We start from the raw sequence: 19858 nt of genomic DNA on the forward strand, positions 1-19858 counted from the left end.
CGAGAGAGAGAGAGGGAGAGAGAGAGAGAGAGAGGGAAGGAAAAGTACTTGTTTATCAGAGGCTGTTAAAGCTCCTGAAAACTTAACTCTTAAATATTTGTCGATGACCTTTAAATTTTCATGAAGAAATGAGCAACAATCAAATTGGATCGAGAAGCATTCTTAGTTGTTGTGTATTAAAGCAGACACACACCTTGATTTATGGTCTATTCTACCTTAAATGGGACCATAATTTATAAAATGAACATCCTGCTGTTGGAGAAGACTTGAAACCAGTGACTGAGACTATAAACTCATTAGGAAAATGTTTACTGTGGTAATAAATCAAGTTAGAAATAGACTCATCTTCTCATAGACTTCAATACAGTTGAACTGTGGTGTCGCCCCCAGCTGGCCGTTAGAAAGAATGCAGGTTTAAGGCACTTCAGCATCGTCACCTGGAAGCTACGTCCACTTCTTTTTCTCTAGTCTTTGGTTAAACCTCATCACACATAGTGAGAGAGGAAAAAGGAGCAAGATTTGACGAAGACGAGAGGAAAATGTTGAGGAAAAGTGAAAAAGTGCCACCTCTCTTGTCCTCCTCTCTCAGTCTGTGGGCCGCCGGCCTGCAGCAGGAACTGAACTGCTGAACCGGACCTCATTCACTGGGACGGAGCAGAGAGACTCTGGACAGGAGCCCAGGAGCGCCGGTGTTCATTTCCATACTGTAATCTCATAGATGCCATTAAATGCCTGGGCAGTGAGGACGGTTGAACGCTCGCCCACTGAGAGCATCCTCATCTCTGGTCATTCAGCACCACCAGCTGAGCTCAGCAGCTTCAGCAAGACTTTTAAAAGAAATCACACCTCACAAAAGAAAGAAGAAAGCAATGAGTATGTACTGCTGGAGTTGCATTCTGTTTCTAGTTGTTAAAAGCCGAATGTTTTGTCAAAGTCAGAGAGGAGGTGACGCTCTGAGAGAAGCTGACGGTGATGAAAACTGTAACTTCGGAGCAGGAGACATCTGGACAATGATAAAACGGACTGAGAATCTTCTGTGGGAGCTACACGTGTTCATTTTCAACTGTACAGATATCAGGTGCATCAGACCAAACCTTAAACCATGTCTTAAATTTTAATCTCGACGCGTCTGTGAGTTGTTGGATTGCGGTGTATGAGCTGTACACCGTTGGACTGACAGAATGAATGTAATCCCGAGGCTTGAGGAAGGTATTGTGAGTTACTATTTATGTTTTGTACTAAAGTGAATGTATTATCAAGCAGGGCGTGTTTCTCAAAAGCATAGCAGGAACGTCTCTTTGGTTGGAAGTCATTTCAGTTTGGCTACTGATTTGTGCCAAATGTAGAATCAGCTGCTCTAAATAAAGATGGAGATGCTTTTGAGAAACCTTGTGCTCTTTTTATGAGGCAGTGACGACAGCATCTACTTTTTCCTCTAATATACGCACACTGTACCTTCTGGAAATATGACTCATCCATCTGTTGTTCAAACGTAACCTGAGTTTTAGATCTGAAATCCAGAGTGTCTTGTCTCAACTTTTCAGGTGTGACGTCCGTGAGGTTAGGGGCCTTGATTTTCTGAGGGGGTTTTGCCAGTTTGCTGCACAGTGTTGGAGATGAAGCAGGACGTGCTGCAGTAAGTGCCATTTTTAAAAAGAAAAACAAAAAGACAAAGGCTTTATTGTCTTTGTTTAGAGAAGAGCAGAATCACTTCATTCATCCAGCAGAGTAAATGTACTAGAACTTATTCAGAAAATACATAATAGTTTCTGACAAATCTTCTTGGATGCACATCTATTGGAAGCAATCAGTGGCTGCACAGCTCTTAGTGGAGTCTGAATCTGCGTGCACATGATTTCACCCAACTATTCGCTAATTTACCATTTTCTCCTTTAACATACATACATGGATGCTGCTTTGGCTCATTGCTGTGAATGACTGGCTTGTAAAACCGACACGTTCCCTATAACACACCCATGATGACCAGGTACAAGTTAACAGGGGAGCCGTGCTCGTAATTCTCCACCAATTTAAATGAGTTGTTTTTATAATCCAGGGTTTCTGATCTACGTGGATTAGAACTTTTTTTTCCTACTCCACGTAGATCAGAAACCTTTGAATATAGAAGCTACTGATTTAAAGCTGAGAAATGTAAATGTTATATTGCTTTTTATACAGGAAGACCATAGCTTCCTGTTTGCTTGTATATGTTTACCATGTGTGTATTATAAAGAACAGGCCAGTCTTGAATGCTCCAATATGGCGCCAATGTTGATGTGGTGTCTATGTATATATATATATATATATTTATATTTATATGATTTAAACTCTCATTCTGAATCATGGATTTGGGTAACTATTAGATTTTTAAGTTTTTAAGGATTTTGGCTGTTGGTGTCAAGCAGACTTGATGTTGCTGTGTCGTTGCACCACCCTTCAGTCTCATGTTGGACTCACACAGGTGAGGTTGTGGTCTGTGTCTGACTGCGGTGGTGCTGAAACCAGACAGACAGACAGACATTTGGTTGCAATCAGGAGATTCTGAGATTCTCTATTTATTTTGTCTTAAAACACTTTAAGTCAACACAAGACCTCTGAATCAGATTGTGGTCAATGATTTCCTCAATCCTGAAGTCAGAAAAAAAACAAGCCAGTGCTAACATGATGTAGAAGAAGTCATGACGGCGCGTAATCACGTGACTGAGACCACGAATGCAACCGAGCAACTTAATGTACTGTATTGTATTGTAATAGGAATAAATGGTTAGCACTTAGTTAAACTGTATTTGTGTTCCTGTTCAATATAGTAGCTGATCCGTCAGGTAGGCTAAGCATTTTAGCTTCAGTTAGCAGTCACTGCACAGCCGTATTTATTCTATTGAATATGATGTTTCTCACCCAAAGACCGCCGTTCATTTTAAAAGAGCGGGTCTGGGGACAATGCAGCACTGCGCTGGATTTCCTTTGGAAATGCATTGCATTTCGCGCCTTGCATGTGTTGGATTTATCCAGCGTTTGTTTTGTAGATGCTTTTCTAAAGTGATGCCACACCCAAACGCCATCTTGTCAGAGTCAAACCTTCAGCTTGTGTAGACTCGGTGTCCATCGATGAGCCCAAAAACAGTCCGATTCCTCAAACCTCTGCAGTATAAGTGTGCGACATACTTTAACCACAGTCGGACTAAGTTGTAAACAGTGCTCATCGTGACATGAGAGGTGTTTTTACTGTTGGGAACATACTGAGGGTGCAGCTGAACAGCAGAAACAATGTGTTTCATTATCTGTCTGAAGTCGGCTCACACACAACACACACACATTCCCTTGGAACTAAACCAAGCAAGAAAATTCCTTTAGCAACATACAGTAGAGCGCAGGGTTTAACCCCACGCTCTGTTTTTGTATTTAAATCTGTATATTAAAGTTAAACAATGATGTGTTACATGTGTGTTCACATGGAACATTGCATGCTGATCTGCATGTTATTTCAGAAAACGTGATTCCAGCAAACTTAAAGCAGCTACAAGGAACTTTTACTTTGGCCCCTGTGGAGAAAAGCGGTCGTGAAGTGTCGTAAAGATCTTGTGTTGCTCAACAAATGTCAGCTACAATCAACTATCATTAGCCAAAGTGTTAGCTAGCTTTGTTTTCGCCACTGATGTGAAATCATATATTGATGTAAACCCACGTCTGGCGATGTACTTCATAGATAAAACATATTACACACCTGACTAGGAGGAAGAGCACCACTTCAGGGTCAGTTTCTCTTTGCTGTTCTTGCCCCAGTATCAGCCACAGCCACAAAATCTCCCCTTGCTTCCTTTTATCTGGCTCATGTATGTACGGCGAACATATATATGTAAACACAGGCTCTTCCGGTCTAAATCATTTAGTCTGATTTCACAAGGTTCTGGACACAAGAATCAATCTTTGTGTTATTTTCTTTTGCTGGTCAGATAAAGGCCTCAGTATCAAATTGAGATTGATTCACAACCAGTTAAAAACTCCTTGTAGCTGCTTTAAGTTAGAGCGCTCAGACGTCAAAAAGGATCTGAGAAAAAACATGAAGACAGTTAGAAAGTGGAGGAAATGGACGTCAATGACACCAAACACCACAGAGAACTAAAGTACTTGATGCCTGAAGATGGTTTTATTTCTTCTTGGGGAAACTAAAGAGCAGACGGCTTTGTTTGAGGATCTTTCTCGTCGGTGCAACATACCTGCTGTGCTCACTTGTGTGGGTTTGTTGCCCATTTAATGGATTCCTAAATGGAGTGGGTTTCATATAGACCGTGAGTTCTCCACATCAACGCTGTGCTTTTAGATTTGGCTCCATCAGTGACCAATCATCAATCAAGTTGCACAAAAATATCTGTTCTCACAGTGTGGACACAAAACGTTGTGCACTTAACATAATTTCAGAGTTTTGAAGGAAAAGAGGAAAGATCCAATAAGTGTATAAACGCTCTACATTGTCCTTGAATAATGCACTGCAGTACTTGGAAAGATAAGATGGTGTATTGAAATAATATTAGAATATGGGGACAATGGTCATAATGTCACTCTTTCAAATGGCTAAATCTCTGTTGCGTTTTACATCTTGTGTTGTACTTAATGGCTGCTTTTATTTTATAGAAGCTTTCCCCAGGTTTTGCTTTCTTTTTTACTGTAACTTTTCTGATTGTAAATGCTTCTGTCATCTGGTATTAAAACATTAGAAAAAAGGTTTGGCTATTGGTAGCGCTGTCTGTGGTTGGGCTTTTTATGCCTGAAGTGTTCAAATATTCTGAAATCTTATAGTCGGAGTCGTCTCCCTGTGTAAAAAAACAAAACAAAAACAACTTGCATTTCAGTGATATAATATTCTACAGGAACATTGTTTAGCTTTTAATATCGCATGTAAAGTTTTTATGTTTTGCAATGTTCAGCTTTCAGTTTAAACCCGCTGTGAACCGCTGCCCTCTTTTCTTTGACCATATTCACTATGAGGGATGTTGGTTCAGAGCTGAGGGAACATGTTATACTGTACATACAATTATGATGGAAACCTGTTGAGCCGTACATTAGTAATGTCACCAAACACACGGTGGATCAGGTTTTTAAGATGACAGGACAGATTTGGACAATTTTACTTTGATTTGTTCAAAAACTGAAGTGATTTCCACGTCTCCGTCATTATGGGACAGTTAGACTGAAATGCACTCAACTATAATGTTTAAATCTATTAAATTGGAGCTCTGACTGTGCAGCTGCCTTGTTAGTGTATATATATATTTACCTCTCAGTCCTCCTTATTTCTGACTTATTCTGCAACAACACTTTTATATTCTTCATTGCAAGTAAAGTGCAAACAAGTCAGCGTATAAATATACCAGTGAAGAAACCAGCATCAGATCAGTGCCCCTGTAACTGTGCTAAACACACCGTGAACAGCACCAGTTATTTATTCATATCAGTCCAGTCAAAACAAATGTATTCCATCTTTTATACAAAAGTGAGAGCACACATTACACAGACGATCGAGTTACACAGTCAGACAAAAGAAAAACTACTGAACCACCTGAAAAGCAACACAACAGGGGAAAAAACAAGTCTGTTTAGTTCACAAAACAATTCAGCACAAAAGGAAATATCAAATGGAACTGTTGGCACTGTTAAAATACCAGTGTATTTGTTCATCATACATATAAGACAAAACAAGCACAGGTTAATGGATGAAGGGTCGGACACACCAACAAATAGATGTACAATAGAGTGACAAAAGAACACTTTCACACACACAAGGCAGATGTCGGACCGACAGGAATTTCACCAAAACAATGAAGGAAATAAACAAAATAACAAAACTGCGTCTGTTTTCAGCCTTTAGTGGAGGTGAGGCCACTGGTGGAGCCACTGGGTGAGTTTACTTTCTATTCTTTGTCTATTTTCCATCACTTTTTCTATTTTAAAGGTTAGTTATTAGTTATTTTGGGTGAAATCTTTAGAAACCTTAAACAAAATTAAGACAAGGGCACGTTTGTGTAAAAGCTGTCAGAAATCTTCCGAAGACGAGAAGCTAAAAGTACTTTTTAGTGGATTTTTAAAAATACAAGTGCAGCTGATAGAGTGCTGCAGGAATGAGTCCTAAAACCATTGAAATTAGTTAAAATTTTAGCACTTCCCCTCGACTGGAAGTCATTATTTTGTTTTTTGAACTGGCTTTTGATTTGATGCCTGAAAGCAGGTCTGAGGTTTTCACACGTTTAAGAGAGTCTCAGGATTTTAATTCTACTATGTGAAATATTTCAGGGGTTAATTCTGAGAAAAAACTAAAATATTCTGAGTTTATCAAGTCAAACATTTGAGGAAAAAATATTTGAATTGAAGTGATTAAGTTTTTCTACATCATCAAATTAAACTTGACAATTGGATTCATCAAGAAGGAAATCTTGTGTTTTTAGCGTCGGTCACCAAGTTACCAGAAAGCATCCGAGCTTAACACTGAGATCGAGGTAAAAAACCTACAAGTTTAAACAATTTGAGCTTTTTTCATGCAAATTCATGACTTTATAATTTCAACATATTCAGTTTTCTTTCTTGTAAATTCACCACTGACTTTAATTTTGGAAATGTGGTTTTTTTTTAACCTACAGTGGCTCTAATACATCGTTGTGCAGCTCTGCCTCGGCGTGGAGGTAAGTGCTCACTCAGTTCTTCTCTTCTTAGTTACCGGAAGTTTGTTTTGTTTTTTTAATGCATTAGAATCACAGTTTTGGGAGATTTGTGAAGTGATTTTTATTTGCTTACACTTCAGTACGACTCTCTGTGAAGTTTTAGCGAACTGTGCAGAGAGAAGTTGTAGTGGAAATGCCCCTTTAAACACACAGATGGAAAATATAGACCTAAGAGTTATGAAGACAGTTTGCAGACACAACATGTTAGATGTAATATTTATATAAGGGTAAAAAACTACAGGACTGCTGAGTAGTTTGACAAACGAGCAAACTCCTCCCACTGATGAAGACTGAGAGATGCAACTAAAAGCGAGTAAGTGGACCTTGAGTTAAAACTATTTTTTGTCAAAGTAGAGAAATGTTATGAAAGCCCCATAGGAACAGCAGCTGCACTCCACAGGAATGCTGGGTAATGAAGTCTCAGCAGAAGTGGAGAAACAGTTAAGGCATGAAATGTAAAACTAAACACAAACAGCTGGTTACAGCGAATCTACAGCATTAAAAAACAAAACCTTACATTAAACTGTTGCTTTAAATGGCCGACACCCTACAGGTCTGTTTCTAGTCACACAAACACAGTGGAGTTTTAAATAAATGAGCTCAGGACCCACGTGAACGTCACTTCAGTTGCACAGTTTGGTTCCAAGGCCAGAGAAACAGATAGATGTTTTTCCAAGTGAGTATTATTCAAAGTGATGAAGAGATTAACTCTTCAAAGAAAAGAACACACAAAAACAAAACTTGTTTTCAGCCAATACAGCATCTAACAAAGAATGTAAACTCAACTTTTTGACTTTGTCAGTGTTTCAGGACACTCGAGGCAACGAGACTAAACGTCTTAAGCTTCACTAAAGCTTCTTTGATGCTTAAACTGTTGTTAGTCACAGAAAAAAAAAACTATGAAACAGTTTGATATTTTTGATTCCTAAGGGCAGAGACGAAAAAAAGCTTCCAGTCTGGCACCACAGGAGACGTCATGTTCTTATCCAACAGCTCAGTTCAAAGAATATAACACTAAGACAACCGGGTCTTTCTGCCGTTATCTGACAGCCTCTTAGCTAAGACTGTTGCTGGGCAGCAGCTCTGACTCACGTGCACTACTGGTTGTTTAATGCTATATTAATGTTCTGAATGTCGTTTAGAAAACCTTTTTAAAGCGGTGGTTTGAATTATTTTAAGTGGGGCTGTATGAGGTACTTATCCATAGCTAGTGAATGATGAAGGTCGGTACGCCTCCAGCTTGCTTATCATCATCATGTGCCAGGACTCCTGCCTGCTTCAGAGTGGTGCTGTGGACGGGTCAGTAAAAAACAAACATATTTCAGCCTCATATATCAACATCAGTTTAAGTGCACGCTGTCTTTAGAATAGTTTCTTGGCTTTACTTTGCCGTTAGAGCTTCAAAGCCACCACACTCCATTCACTAACACAGGAGTTGCTGGTCTACCGCTCTCTTAATATAACATACACTTAAACTGATGCTGACTTTTATTTATTTATTTTTTTTAAGTGGCTAAAATATGTTTTCTCTGCTGCCCACGTCCTCAGTGTCTGTACTGGGACTTCTGCTTTGTCCCCTAGTTTTAATATAAGACTATTTAAAACCACATAGAATAAAATTTAATACCTTTTTCATAATCTTACAGGTCAAACAAAGATGGAAAACCAGTAGGGACAAAAAGGCTTACAGTTATATATTAAGTGCATTTGTTTATATTACATTTTTTGTCAGTAATTAATCAGTTAAAAAGTGACCTGGACATAAAATGGATGGATTGTTTAACCAGTTAACTCAACATGAACCTCCTCGCTCCTGTAGTCCACTGTTCACCAGCCCCACTCGTAGTTTCTAGACGTGTTAAGGCCTTTTTTGCCAGCTATCATGGGACTTAACACCCGCTGCCACTTGGGGTCACAGCAACATTCACCAAAGGCTGAGATCTTCCAACGAGAAGCCGAGTGCCCTTAATTCAGTGTGAGTTAATTTGAATTAGCCAAAATAAGGTTAGCATGACTGTATCCTGAACCAAACCAGGAGGACCGACCTATTGGACGGAGGTTTCAGAGGTAGTCGTCCTCACTGGACAGCTCATCCTCGTCGTAGTTGTACTTGTGGCGGTAATAGTTGCTGGGGCCTTCGCCGGGGTCGTCGCTGCTGGCAGCTGAACTCACGCCGGTGAGCTTTGACCCTTCCGAGCTAGCAGAAGGACTGCGGCTCATCCTCCACAGCTGGTGGGCGAAGGTCCGCCCCCAGCTGCAGGGCTGGCCAATAGGGCGCAAGTGCCGGATGAGCTCAGCGGCCTCCTGCCAGTAAGAAGTTCACTTGCTGTGGCCCCGCCCGGAGCGCTGCTTGTTCATGGTGGTCAGCATCTGGCTGATGTAGGAGGTCAGCAGGTCGTCCATCTTGTAGCCCTGGAAGTGAAACAGAAACGGATTCTTCAGTGTTGATGTAAATGGTTTTTATCTTGTTTCTTGAATAGCTTTGTTTTCTTTTAGGGCTGCAGGGCTCATTTTAATGAGATTGTTGGTATTTTCTAACATTTCTTAAACAGAACTTTTATTGATGCAACAGTTTTTCAAAGCACAAATTATTTCTCTAAACGTCTGCTCTGAGTTTCTCTTCTCTAACAGAAATGCTGTTTTTCTACCCTCATAAATTAAACTAGATGCTTCCTGCATATTTTTGGCAGGCTTTTAGTGTGTGAAATCTAAGGGAAATATTTAGTTTCATTGGCAGAAACTTAACTTCAATGAAGAGAGACTGAAAAGCAGAGGCTACTTCACTCGACGAGCCAGATGGTTCTGTGCAAAAAACCATCTGGACGTCATCCATAGAAACGGTTTGTGAAGGATGTTGGAGAAAATCTTTGGCAGCTAATTGGATGAATCATCTGTCTAACACAGACTAAATGTTACCAATCAGATTGAACCATACAACACAGTTAAAACAAAGACAGGTGTCATGCCTCGGTGTCTTTTTAACCTGCCTTTTGTGTTCATGCTCTCACTTGAGACGGTCCTTATCTTAAAGGGTTAGTTCAGGGTTAACAGCTGATCTGTGGCATAATAGAATTGAGAAAATGTACTGAAGTGGAAAGATCTGCAAGGTAAAGTGGTGAAACTAAGCCGTACACTCAAACTGATTTTTTTTTTACATGGCTAAAACACGTTTTCCTGCTTAGCATCAGTGTCAGGACTCTGGGGGACGTGCTGACTGCCATCTGCTGGAAGTAATACACTGAGCAAGGGCAAGTAGCTTCAGAAAAAACAGAACTAACCCTTTAACAACTGCTTTTATTTGAGAATTTACAGTGTGTGTGTGTGTGGCTGCCACCCACCAGCGAGGTCTCACACAGCAGTTTGCTTCCTCTGACCAGGTTTCCGATGGTGATGTGGAAGTAGGTGTTCCCACTGCTCCAGTTGGAGATCTTGGTGAAGGGGTGGGTGGTCAGGATGTCCTGCACAAACACACAGAGAGGTAAAGCCTTGATCACCCTCTGACTGAGAAACAGGAAACATTTTGATTCCACCCCACCTGAAAGTGTTCATCATGTGCACGTTAATCAGCCAAGCTGAGCACTAACATGAGTCCAGACAGGTGGGGAGGGGCCACGATGATTTCTTTACAAACACAAACCTTCGTCTTCGGGTCGATGAGACTGACTCCGTGCTTGTTGATGGCGATCAGCAGGATCTCTGGGAAGTTTGGCTCAGTGGTTTGCTAGAAGTAAAAGATTTATGTTGTTTGACGTCAAAATATCCTTTGATCATATCACTTTTAAAGCAGTTTTATCTCTACAGCAACGTATTGGTGTGTTCAAGTAGTAAATTTACGAGGAAAAAATATGAGCATTCTGAGATTAAAGTCATAAATTAAACTGAATCCTCCTCGTGATCGTAGCTCAGTATCACCATGGTAACATACACATCCCGACTCTGTGGTGTGATGAGGTTGATCCAACATTGCAAAGTGAAGTAAGAGAATTTTTCCTTGTAAATTTACAGCTTTAATCTGGGAAATCCAGAGATTTTTCTCAGAATACCACCACCCTCCCCTGGCTCTGTAAATCTTACGTTAAATATTTCTGCTTTAAGGTGACAGTTTAGTTTAGTGGGCTCCATGACGGCATATTATTATTATTATTAAATGACAGAGCCAGAGGAGGAAACTAATATTCAGAGAAAGAACTCTGCATTTCCGACATTAAATGTTTTCTTTTCTTTCGGTGAAGGAACCACATGGCTTCACTTTGCAAGGTTGGATCAACCTCATCATCACACCATAGACGCCACTGCCTGTCATGTATTACATCGGCAGTGGATTATACTTTACACTTTATACTTTATTATATTTGACTCTCTCCTAAATTTGTGATTTTAATCTCAGAGAATGAGTTTCTTTTTGCAAACTAGTGAGTTTTCCTCTTGTAAATGTATTTAATTCTCAGAAACGCCGCAGACAGGAAGTGACAGTTTACCTTGACCTCAAAGAAGGCGGAGCCGAAGGTCGGCCATTTGTAGATGATCTTCAGAAACATCAGTTTGGCCTCTTCCCTTGATTTACCGGCCTGCTTGTTGAAGTACGCAACCACTGACTGCAAACATCACACACAAACACACACACTTTAGATTTGGAGTATCTTACAGGTAAAATGACTCATTCTCTATCATCTAGTAGGCGACTAAAAGTGATGTATGATTTGTCTAAACACGAATAATCTAACCCGCTGTGTTGCAGGTTTACCCTTTTCCAGTCATCTGGTGACATCTGACGAATGAGATCCTGGGGAACCAGCTCACGAAGCATCTTGGGAATTGTAGGAAAGTGGGATTTGTCGTCCTCAAACTTGACGCGGTAGATGAGCGCTGCGAGTTGGAAAACCTCTTCTCGTGAACACTTATGGTAGCCACGCAAGTATTTAGGCAGCTCCTGGTTGAAAGACGATGAGGGGGGAAGGATTATATACACAAAGATACAGTATAAATAAGAAATCATGAGAATTTCAGTGAATTTAGAATTAAAAAAAATGTGAATCAAAAATTTTCATCAGTGCCTGAAACCATGAAATTCTAACTAATATTCTAATTTATTTCTCTGTATAATTCCCATAAAACCGACCTGGTAGTAGTGAAAGATGGAGTCGGCGAAGGAGTCCTTCCCTGGAACTGTGTTTGTCCACAACTTCTTCATGAAGAACACCTGGTAGGTCAGAGAGGGAACGATTCCTACAGGGCGGGACAGGAAGATGGTGAAAGGGGAACATTGGTACTTTTAAATGTACATTCTGTATTTTCATGTCAAAATGACCAGTAGGTACATAAAGTTTTAAATCGTCTCAGCTTGTAGCCGTGAAATTGGCTGTATAGCTGCTCCTGATCAAAGTAGGTCCACTAAAAGTGCTTGTTTTTGCCACTGACAGGCTCAGATTGTAGGGATCCTTTCCATAATTATTATATAATATTAATATAATATTATAATATTATTATTATATAATACAGCTCCTCACTCTGAATGTACATGTTGTTATATATTATTATTAGTAGTAGTGGTATTATTTGTATTATTATTATCATTATTACTTTCGTGTAATGAATTTAACTGAATGTGTTACAACATTCTCAAAGCTCTTTGGTTGGCCGTCCTTAAGTAATTAATACATTCTTATGTCCACAGATGCAGCTACCAACCGTCTTTAGCTGGTCGAGATTTCTTGATCCAGTCTGTCAAATGTCTGACGAAGTCAAAGAAGAAATCTCCTTCTGGCACACTGATGACCTGCAGAGCGAACAATCAAAGTAATCAAGCAGTTGCTGTACAAAATGTATTTCATTTTTTCTGCCTTTTTGGGGCCTCATACAGCCTCGAAAACGTTTTAAATCTTCCTGTTGACACTGAAGTTTCTGAATTTAAGAAAAATGTTCATCAGGAGGATCAAAACCCTTAAAATATGAATTATATTCAAATTCAAAAACTTCATATTGCAGGATAAACACTTTGGAAAGATGAAACTAGTTTGACAGTTCAGAAAAGTGAAAATTTAATTTATTAATTTTTGCCAAACACCTCCCAGTAAAATCATTTCCTGTCGTTCCCACATCCTCTGGATGCTTTAAGCTGTGACAGATTTTGAACATTTTTTTCTTCTTCTGAACGTCTGAGAAACGACCCTTGACCTCTGACCTTGTCTGAGATCTTCACGAAGAGGCTGAAGCCTTCTGGAGATTTGAGCAGCAGCCTGGTTGAGATGTTCTGGCAGAAATCCTTGGCTTTGGTGCTGGACTCCACCTCAAACGCCTGCAGAATGGAGACACAAACATTCTCAATCTTCATACGACACGTTTCTCGTTGAAGTGGATCTTAGCGTGCGACCGTGTATGAGCGTCACACCTCGTCTGTGTCGTCAGGGAAGTAGACTTTGTGGAAGATCTGGGTTGTCTTATGTTGGATGGCCTCTACTTCCACCAAATGAGGGGGATACTTCCTGGACCCGTTACTGTCACCACGACAACAACGACAAAAACGGCAGCAGAAGCAAAGGTCAGTCCAGTCGGAGACGATAAGAAGCTGTGAGCTTAGTTTACAGTTGTAAACAAGTTCAAACTTCACTGGTCAGTTAATCGTATTAATCGCATGGACTCAGGAGAAACTGACCTTTTCCTTAATTAATAACATTTAACAATAATCTGGCTGGGGTTTTACCGTAGGGCTTTGTGCAGCCTCTGCATGCAGTCTCCAGAGAGCGGGTGGTGTTTCTTGGACTGGAGGAAGCGCTGGATGTGTGGCAGCAGCATGTTACTGGGAGGATACAGACCAGTACACAACCACAGCAGCTCCCAGCCTTTCTCCTCACTGTACCTGCAGCAGCACAACATGTTTAGTTACACTGAACCAAACACACTCGTGTTCATCTAAACCCAGAATTATGTCAAAATAAGGGCCACGTTTAAAAATAGAGCATTTCTTTAGATTTGGCTTGAGCCATGTTATACCTCAGTATCAGATTTTGGAAAATCTGGTGCGACTCTAAATGAAAAATGTGACACTATCCTTCAGACTGAGGTGCACAGATTAGACTGACGATGGTGTCAGTTTACACACTTGACGTGGTTGTCGGTGAGCTGCTTGATGATCTGACAGTAGATCTCGTCTTTCAGAGGTTCGGCCTTCAGCGCTCCTTCAAAGATCTGGTCTGTCAACTCGTTGACCGAGCGCGTCCGTTTGGACGGGTAGTCGCCCATGTACTTCATCATCGGTGGGACAAACGTCAAGGAATAAAACAACCCGATTAGCCTGAATACAAATGTAGAATGTACACGAAGGTCTGGACCTGAGACACAGTGTGCGTGAATTCCTGGATAAAAACTAGAAATAAGTTTCATGTCCAGAGTGGTGCTCAGTTTGTGTAACAGCTGTTTAAAGGATATCGATGAAGGACATGCAGGCGTCCTGAGACAGATCCTCGTGGTTCACAACCTTCTTCAGCAGCGGCAGCTTGAGCGGCTCTCTGGTGCAGCTCCACATCTTGTCCTTCCCACGATTCTTAGTGACCATCACCCTGCTCAGGGTGTGTTTGGGAGGAGGCCTGGAAGAAGCAGGTTACATGAGTGACATGTCGGTCAAAATTAGAGCTGTAATCACACATGACGCCAACAGGTCAGATCAGTGAGGTCAGATTTATCTTTGACGAGGTCACAGGTACACATTCAACAAAAACATACACATTAAGTTAAAGCCACATGGCTGCACAGGAGTGAGTCCTTCACTTTGTGTTTATAATGCAGGATCCCCACAGGTCATGGAAAGTTTATTCCAGATATGGAAAGTTGAGGAATTTAACTAATTATTGGAGCAAGTCAATAAAAATCAGGGATTTTTGTGCATTTTATTAAAAAAAAAATATATTTCTTTATTTACCAGACCAATATTTTTGTAACATTAGTAATTTTCTTCTTCGGGTTGATGAAAAAACTGAAGCAAAAACACGCCAGGATGTAAATCAATGTAACAAATGTCAATTTCAGGATTTTTGGTTACGAAATGAAAGGGTTGGAACGAAGAACTGCAGCACTGTGGCCCTTGAGGACCGGAGTCTTAGGGCCCTGAGTGTGTTTAAAGTGACGTGTGTGTGTGTGTGTGTACCTGAAGTAGTCGTAGGAGAACTCCTCCAGCGTGTACGGTTTCATCCTGTCGCCGCTCTCTGGCAGGACGAGCTGCGAAACACGAACCGACTCCTGGCGCTGGTCCGGTGTCATGGTTACCAGCGCCTGATTGGTTGGATCACATTACATTCATTTGTCAGACACTTTTGTCGAAAGTGACTCATAAAGTTTCTTCAAAAGAACGGAAGAGCCTGATGCAGCATGTTGACACATGCTGCGTGAAAAACAAAACTGTCCAAAGATGTCGACATAATATAATATTTAGCAAGTTTAGCAAGAGTTCCAACATTTAATCCGTTCAAACACATTCTGAACATCAGATGTACACTTCACGACCCGACCAGTGAGATGTGCTGTGACGTAGAAAGAAGAGATATACTGTATGACCGAAGAGGAATTTGTTTTTTCTCCTTTGTTCGACTGTTTTTAATTATTTATTCTCTGCAATTTTGTATTTTATTTCACTTCAGTTACTATTTGCCATTATCTAATCTTACCCACGTCCCACTTTGAGTGTTAATCAATGAAAAGAAATAAAGAGACATTAGAAAAACATACTTGTAAACGGTCTATAGAGACGTAGCATCATGGTTACTTTTACTTTACCTTTACTTTTTTGCATTTCCTTGGATTCAGTTAACTTTTGTTATGTCGTTACTGATATTTGAGATAATGGAAAATAATTCTAAGCAAAAATCTGATATTTTTGGCTTTTTTCCTGAAGTTGTTTTCAAACTACTTTACTTGTAGTTAACGTGTGACACACTTTACTCAAACTAAAAATACTTTTTGAATTAAAAACGCTGAAATGAAGCTTCAGCATCCTGCAGACTGAGTGGTGACACAGCTGGCAGTAACATGAAACAGTTTCCTCTCTGTTAAAAAAAACGAGGAGGAAGTCGGTGCTGTAAAGACAAGTCAGAGGTTCATGTCACAAAACCTCGTTCTCACCACTATCTCTTGCTGAGGTCGGGTCATGGTGGGCAGGACATAGACGCAGTCAGCTGGGAAATCTCCTCTCTGATTGGTTCGTTCGTTAACGCCGTGCGCCCAGCCGGAGTTGAGGACCTGCTCGCCGGTGTCCTGGTCCAACAGGATCAGGTCTCCCTTCATGAAGCTCAGGAACGTCGAGTCCTCCCCAGCTGGGATGAAAGAAAAGAAAACCAGGTTGTACTGAGGTTTCTACTTTAAACTATTATCATATTTGTATATTTGGGTTTGTGTGTAAATGATTTGTTTATGTGTGCTTATATTTGCACACTTGACCCTTGAGGAACAAATAAAGTATCTTAAACTTGCTCTATATACACAGACAGAAATGTACCGTTAATAACTGACATTTACATTGTACATACATTCACAAATAACGTGAAGGAACCTGAACTGAACGTTTCAGACTTAAAAGGATGATCTGAGCGTGTCTCTAGATTATTAGTAGGACCGTCAGCTAAGGAGCAGCTGCACTTTGTGTAAAACTCATAGAGGTATAAATCTCCTTTTCAGTACTTGGAAAGTAAAGTACCATCGCTGATCGGGACTTACTGGGGTTTGGGTTGTCCTGCAGGGCGACCACGAACTTGGACCTCTTCCTCAGGCCCTCCAGGAAGGTCACCACCAGGTCGCGGATGTCCTCTGCGTTGTTGGAGGTGAAGGTGTACTCCTCTCCTTTGATGGTCGCCAAAGTGAAACTCTGACTCTGCAACTTTCCTCCCCTGAGAGAAAAAAAGTCATCACGACATCATTTGTGAGTGCCAACAGTTCCCTGATCTGACAGCTCGTCATGTCCTGTAAGAACCTTCAGCATTTTCTCCCCTCAAAGTCCAGATCAAGTATTATCTTGTATTATCTTCATCATTGATGTCCCCTCAGCCCTCTGGAGAACCATCATAAGTGTCGCTCTGTTTCTGTGGAAAACTGAAGTGGACTTTTGATCCTCGGAGGGCCGAGAGAGCGAGTCAGCGACGAAGGTCACTCAAGTGGTGCATATCACCCACAAAGCATTGCTTTTATGCATTTGGTGCATCCCTCCTGGACAGCTGGGGCTGACAGTGTTGGTGCTGTCTTTTCTATTATTTCAGCCTTACAGCGAAGAGCATTGGACTTTACTCCAGCCCACTACGAGTTCTCCTGAAGCCTGTTAGCCATCTACCGATTTATGTGCAGAATACAGCAACAATAACGGTTTGGTTAGGTTTAGGCAAATGTCTGCTGAATGTTTGCTGAAATAACTGTGTGTTTTTCTTGGGAGGACAGTTTCAAAGAAAGGAGGAGGGAGAATGGGGGTGATGTGATAAGAGAGGCAGGTTGACAAGTAAAAGAAAAATTAAATAAAAAAAACGAGCAACTAACAAAGAGACAGGAATGTAGAAAGAGAGAAGAGGAAATGAGGAATGACATAAGTGACTACAGCTCCCAGCATGCCTCACCTGCTGCTGGAAACTGCAGTGATTTCTGGGAAGGAGAGTTCGAGGAGGACCTGCTCCTGCTCGTCTACAAAATAAACCCCAGTCCAGTTGACGGCGACGATCAGGTCGTTTTTAGGCAAACTGGGCCCTGAAAGAGGAACAGAAGAAAAGTTTGTAGGAAGGGAAATTAAGTCAAATCAAACATTCTGAATAAAATCTACAGCTGGATTGAAGTTGAAAGAACTCGGGTACGGTGAGTCTGATATTCTTCACCAGCTCAGGAGGATTTTACTGGATTTTTTGTGTGTGTGTCATAAGTTCTGCCTGTTACTGTACTTACCTTAGTACCTTTAGTAATGCACCTCTCATCAGCTCCAGTGTTTTGGATGATTGGATACTGATCGGTGCCTCCTGTGTGCCTCTGATGTGCCAGAGGTCGTACTGTAGCTGCTCACCTGAGAACTTGAAGGCTTCGTAGAAACGAGAGAAGAGCAGAGGCCACTTGTGGCGAGAGAAGTCCACCACTTCCTCCTTCACCTTCTGAGGGTCAAACCTCTTCTGGGTGTAGATGCCCTGAGCGAGGAAGACACATCTTATTATGTTTGTGTGTGAAAATAAAGAGAATTAACCATGAGGCATCTTTATGGCAAATGGTGTTACACAAAGTCAAAGTATATGCACGTAGTGTTTCCTTAGAAACGGAACAATCCCTGTAGATTTAAAGCCCATCACAAACTGCTCACAGAATAATAACGTGCAGTTTCAGGTCAGGACTGATTGTACGAGTGTTAATATATTGAAGTAGGCGTCAGTATTAATGACTTTACATGCACAAGGCTTCATCACATCAGCTTCTACCTTTCTGTCCTTTTCAAAGGACTTAAATTTAAATCAAAGTCAAGATCAGGTAAAATGTTTCATCATACTTTAGCCTGGCAGCGTGCTAAGATTTGCTTTAGAACTGTAGCTGAAGACAACCCAGTGAAAACCCAGAATGTGAAGCTGCTGGTGGTGAGGAGGAAGATGGAGGATCTTCCTCTGAGGGGCATGAATGTTTGTACCACAGACTGTAGAAAAGAAATGGTCTGGAAGTGAAGCCACTACTGAGGAGCCTTAAACCTGCTTTCTTTCTAATGTCTAGCAGACGTCGACCCCACTTGTTCCAGAAAGACGTCAGACTGTGTGGAAGTCTGAGAAAACGAGTCTCCTTCTCTCTTGTAGCTTCACTTCTCTCGCTAGTTTCAAGTCGCATGATGTTTGTTTTTCAGTTTATGACAGTTGTAGCATTTTGATTGCATAAAAACGTCTTGTTCAGCAACATACTCTGAGAGATGGTCAGTGAAAACGTAAAGGCTAAAAAGTGCAGGTTCAGTTCTACATAACGTCACTGGGAGGACGCCGTCAGACTTTGTCACCTTCTTGTGTGCAGCCATGATGAAATGAGACCATTTCTCCACCGTCCTGGCGCTGCTGATCTCTCTGTCTGGGATGTAGGAGGGGATGAGGCTCAGCAGACGCTCCAGAAGGATCTCTGAACCGTAGTCGACGTAATACTGCTGAGAGGCCAACTCTGCCAGGTCATCCTGGGGATCCAGAGGGCAGACACTGGTAAGTTTACTGGGATTCATGTTTATGACAAAAGAATGTAGGTTAAGTGAAGTAAACAAGGTAGAAAAGGATTTTTTAAGATCTGAGACGACTAAAAAACAACAATTTAAAGAAATGACCCACGATTCCTTCTCATATTTGTGCACTAAACCTTCAAACAGGCAGTGCTTCCCGTCTTTAACATGAAGAACAGAACAGAGAAACGCAGTCACCCTGTCACAGCGGTATTCTCCGAACTTGACGCCCCGGACGGTTTGCTGGTAGATGAGGTTGGTGGCGACCTGGTCGTCGACGGGGTTGTGCCACGGTGTGAATATCTCCTTCCTGAAGAACAGCCTCCAGGGGGCGTTCCTCTCCTGGGCTCCCTGCTCCTTCGCATACTGCTCACACTGCGACACGGCGTCCATCACGTGGTCGTTCCCACTGCCTAAAGAGGAGACCTGCAGCAGGAGAACACACATTTACTGCTGCTGCTACGAACACCAGCAGTTTGATTTGGTCTCCTTCACTGGTGCTAAGTATTTAGGATCATTTAACAGCAAGTGTAAACTTTTTTTAACTCAGGGTCCAGCTGACTTGAGAGTGAAGAGAGACATTTTGTCTGGTCCTCACTTCTTCAGGCTCTTTGAGGATCAACTCTTCATTTTATGGTTAAGGTTAGAAACAGGTAGAGGTTAAAGCCCCCCAGACATGTTTTAAGACACATAAAAATACTAGGCCTTTGTTAATCATTCTTAAATCAACGAGACAATTTCTGGCATATCGTGGAATTAAGACAAGTCTATTCCAGACTGGGAAAACCAGGGAAACTAATAAATTCATTTTGTGCATCTTATTTTAAAGAATAAAACAAACATTTGTTTATTCACTGTGAAGGAGCAGTGAGGTGCCTCTTGTCAAGACTTCAACACAAAACCTTCTGTCCTTAACTTGGAGTCAGTAGCTTTCAAGCGTAATGAACTGCATGCGTTT

At 41.2% G+C, this 19858-nt stretch overlaps 1 protein-coding gene across 1 annotated transcript in view; it reads right to left on the reverse strand.

Annotated features, from left to right (window-relative positions):
* Positions 1-9032: 9032 nt before the first annotated feature.
* The window catches only part of myo7aa (myosin VIIAa), a 36170-nt gene continuing 25344 nt past the window's right edge, over positions 9033-19858 (reverse strand). The window contains exons 31-49 of the mRNA XM_070828857.1: positions 19099-19326; positions 18694-18861; positions 17734-17851; positions 17300-17426; positions 16416-16585; positions 15825-16015; positions 14854-14978; positions 14139-14296; positions 13813-13966; positions 13414-13569; positions 13102-13207; positions 12895-13008; positions 12402-12489; positions 11833-11939; positions 11458-11643; positions 11192-11308; positions 10351-10434; positions 10052-10171; positions 9033-9125 (exon numbers count right to left, since the gene is read on the reverse strand). Coding sequence (XP_070684958.1) covers positions 9033-9125; positions 10052-10171; positions 10351-10434; positions 11192-11308; positions 11458-11643; positions 11833-11939; positions 12402-12489; positions 12895-13008; positions 13102-13207; positions 13414-13569; positions 13813-13966; positions 14139-14296; positions 14854-14978; positions 15825-16015; positions 16416-16585; positions 17300-17426; positions 17734-17851; positions 18694-18861; positions 19099-19326 — 2610 coding nt within the window. The remainder of the gene's footprint in view (positions 9126-10051; positions 10172-10350; positions 10435-11191; positions 11309-11457; positions 11644-11832; positions 11940-12401; positions 12490-12894; positions 13009-13101; positions 13208-13413; positions 13570-13812; positions 13967-14138; positions 14297-14853; positions 14979-15824; positions 16016-16415; positions 16586-17299; positions 17427-17733; positions 17852-18693; positions 18862-19098; positions 19327-19858) is intronic.

Source organism: Pempheris klunzingeri, chromosome 4 (assembly GCF_042242105.1).
Source record: "Pempheris klunzingeri isolate RE-2024b chromosome 4, fPemKlu1.hap1, whole genome shotgun sequence".
Classification (NCBI taxonomy): Eukaryota; Metazoa; Chordata; class Actinopteri; order Acropomatiformes; family Pempheridae; genus Pempheris; species Pempheris klunzingeri.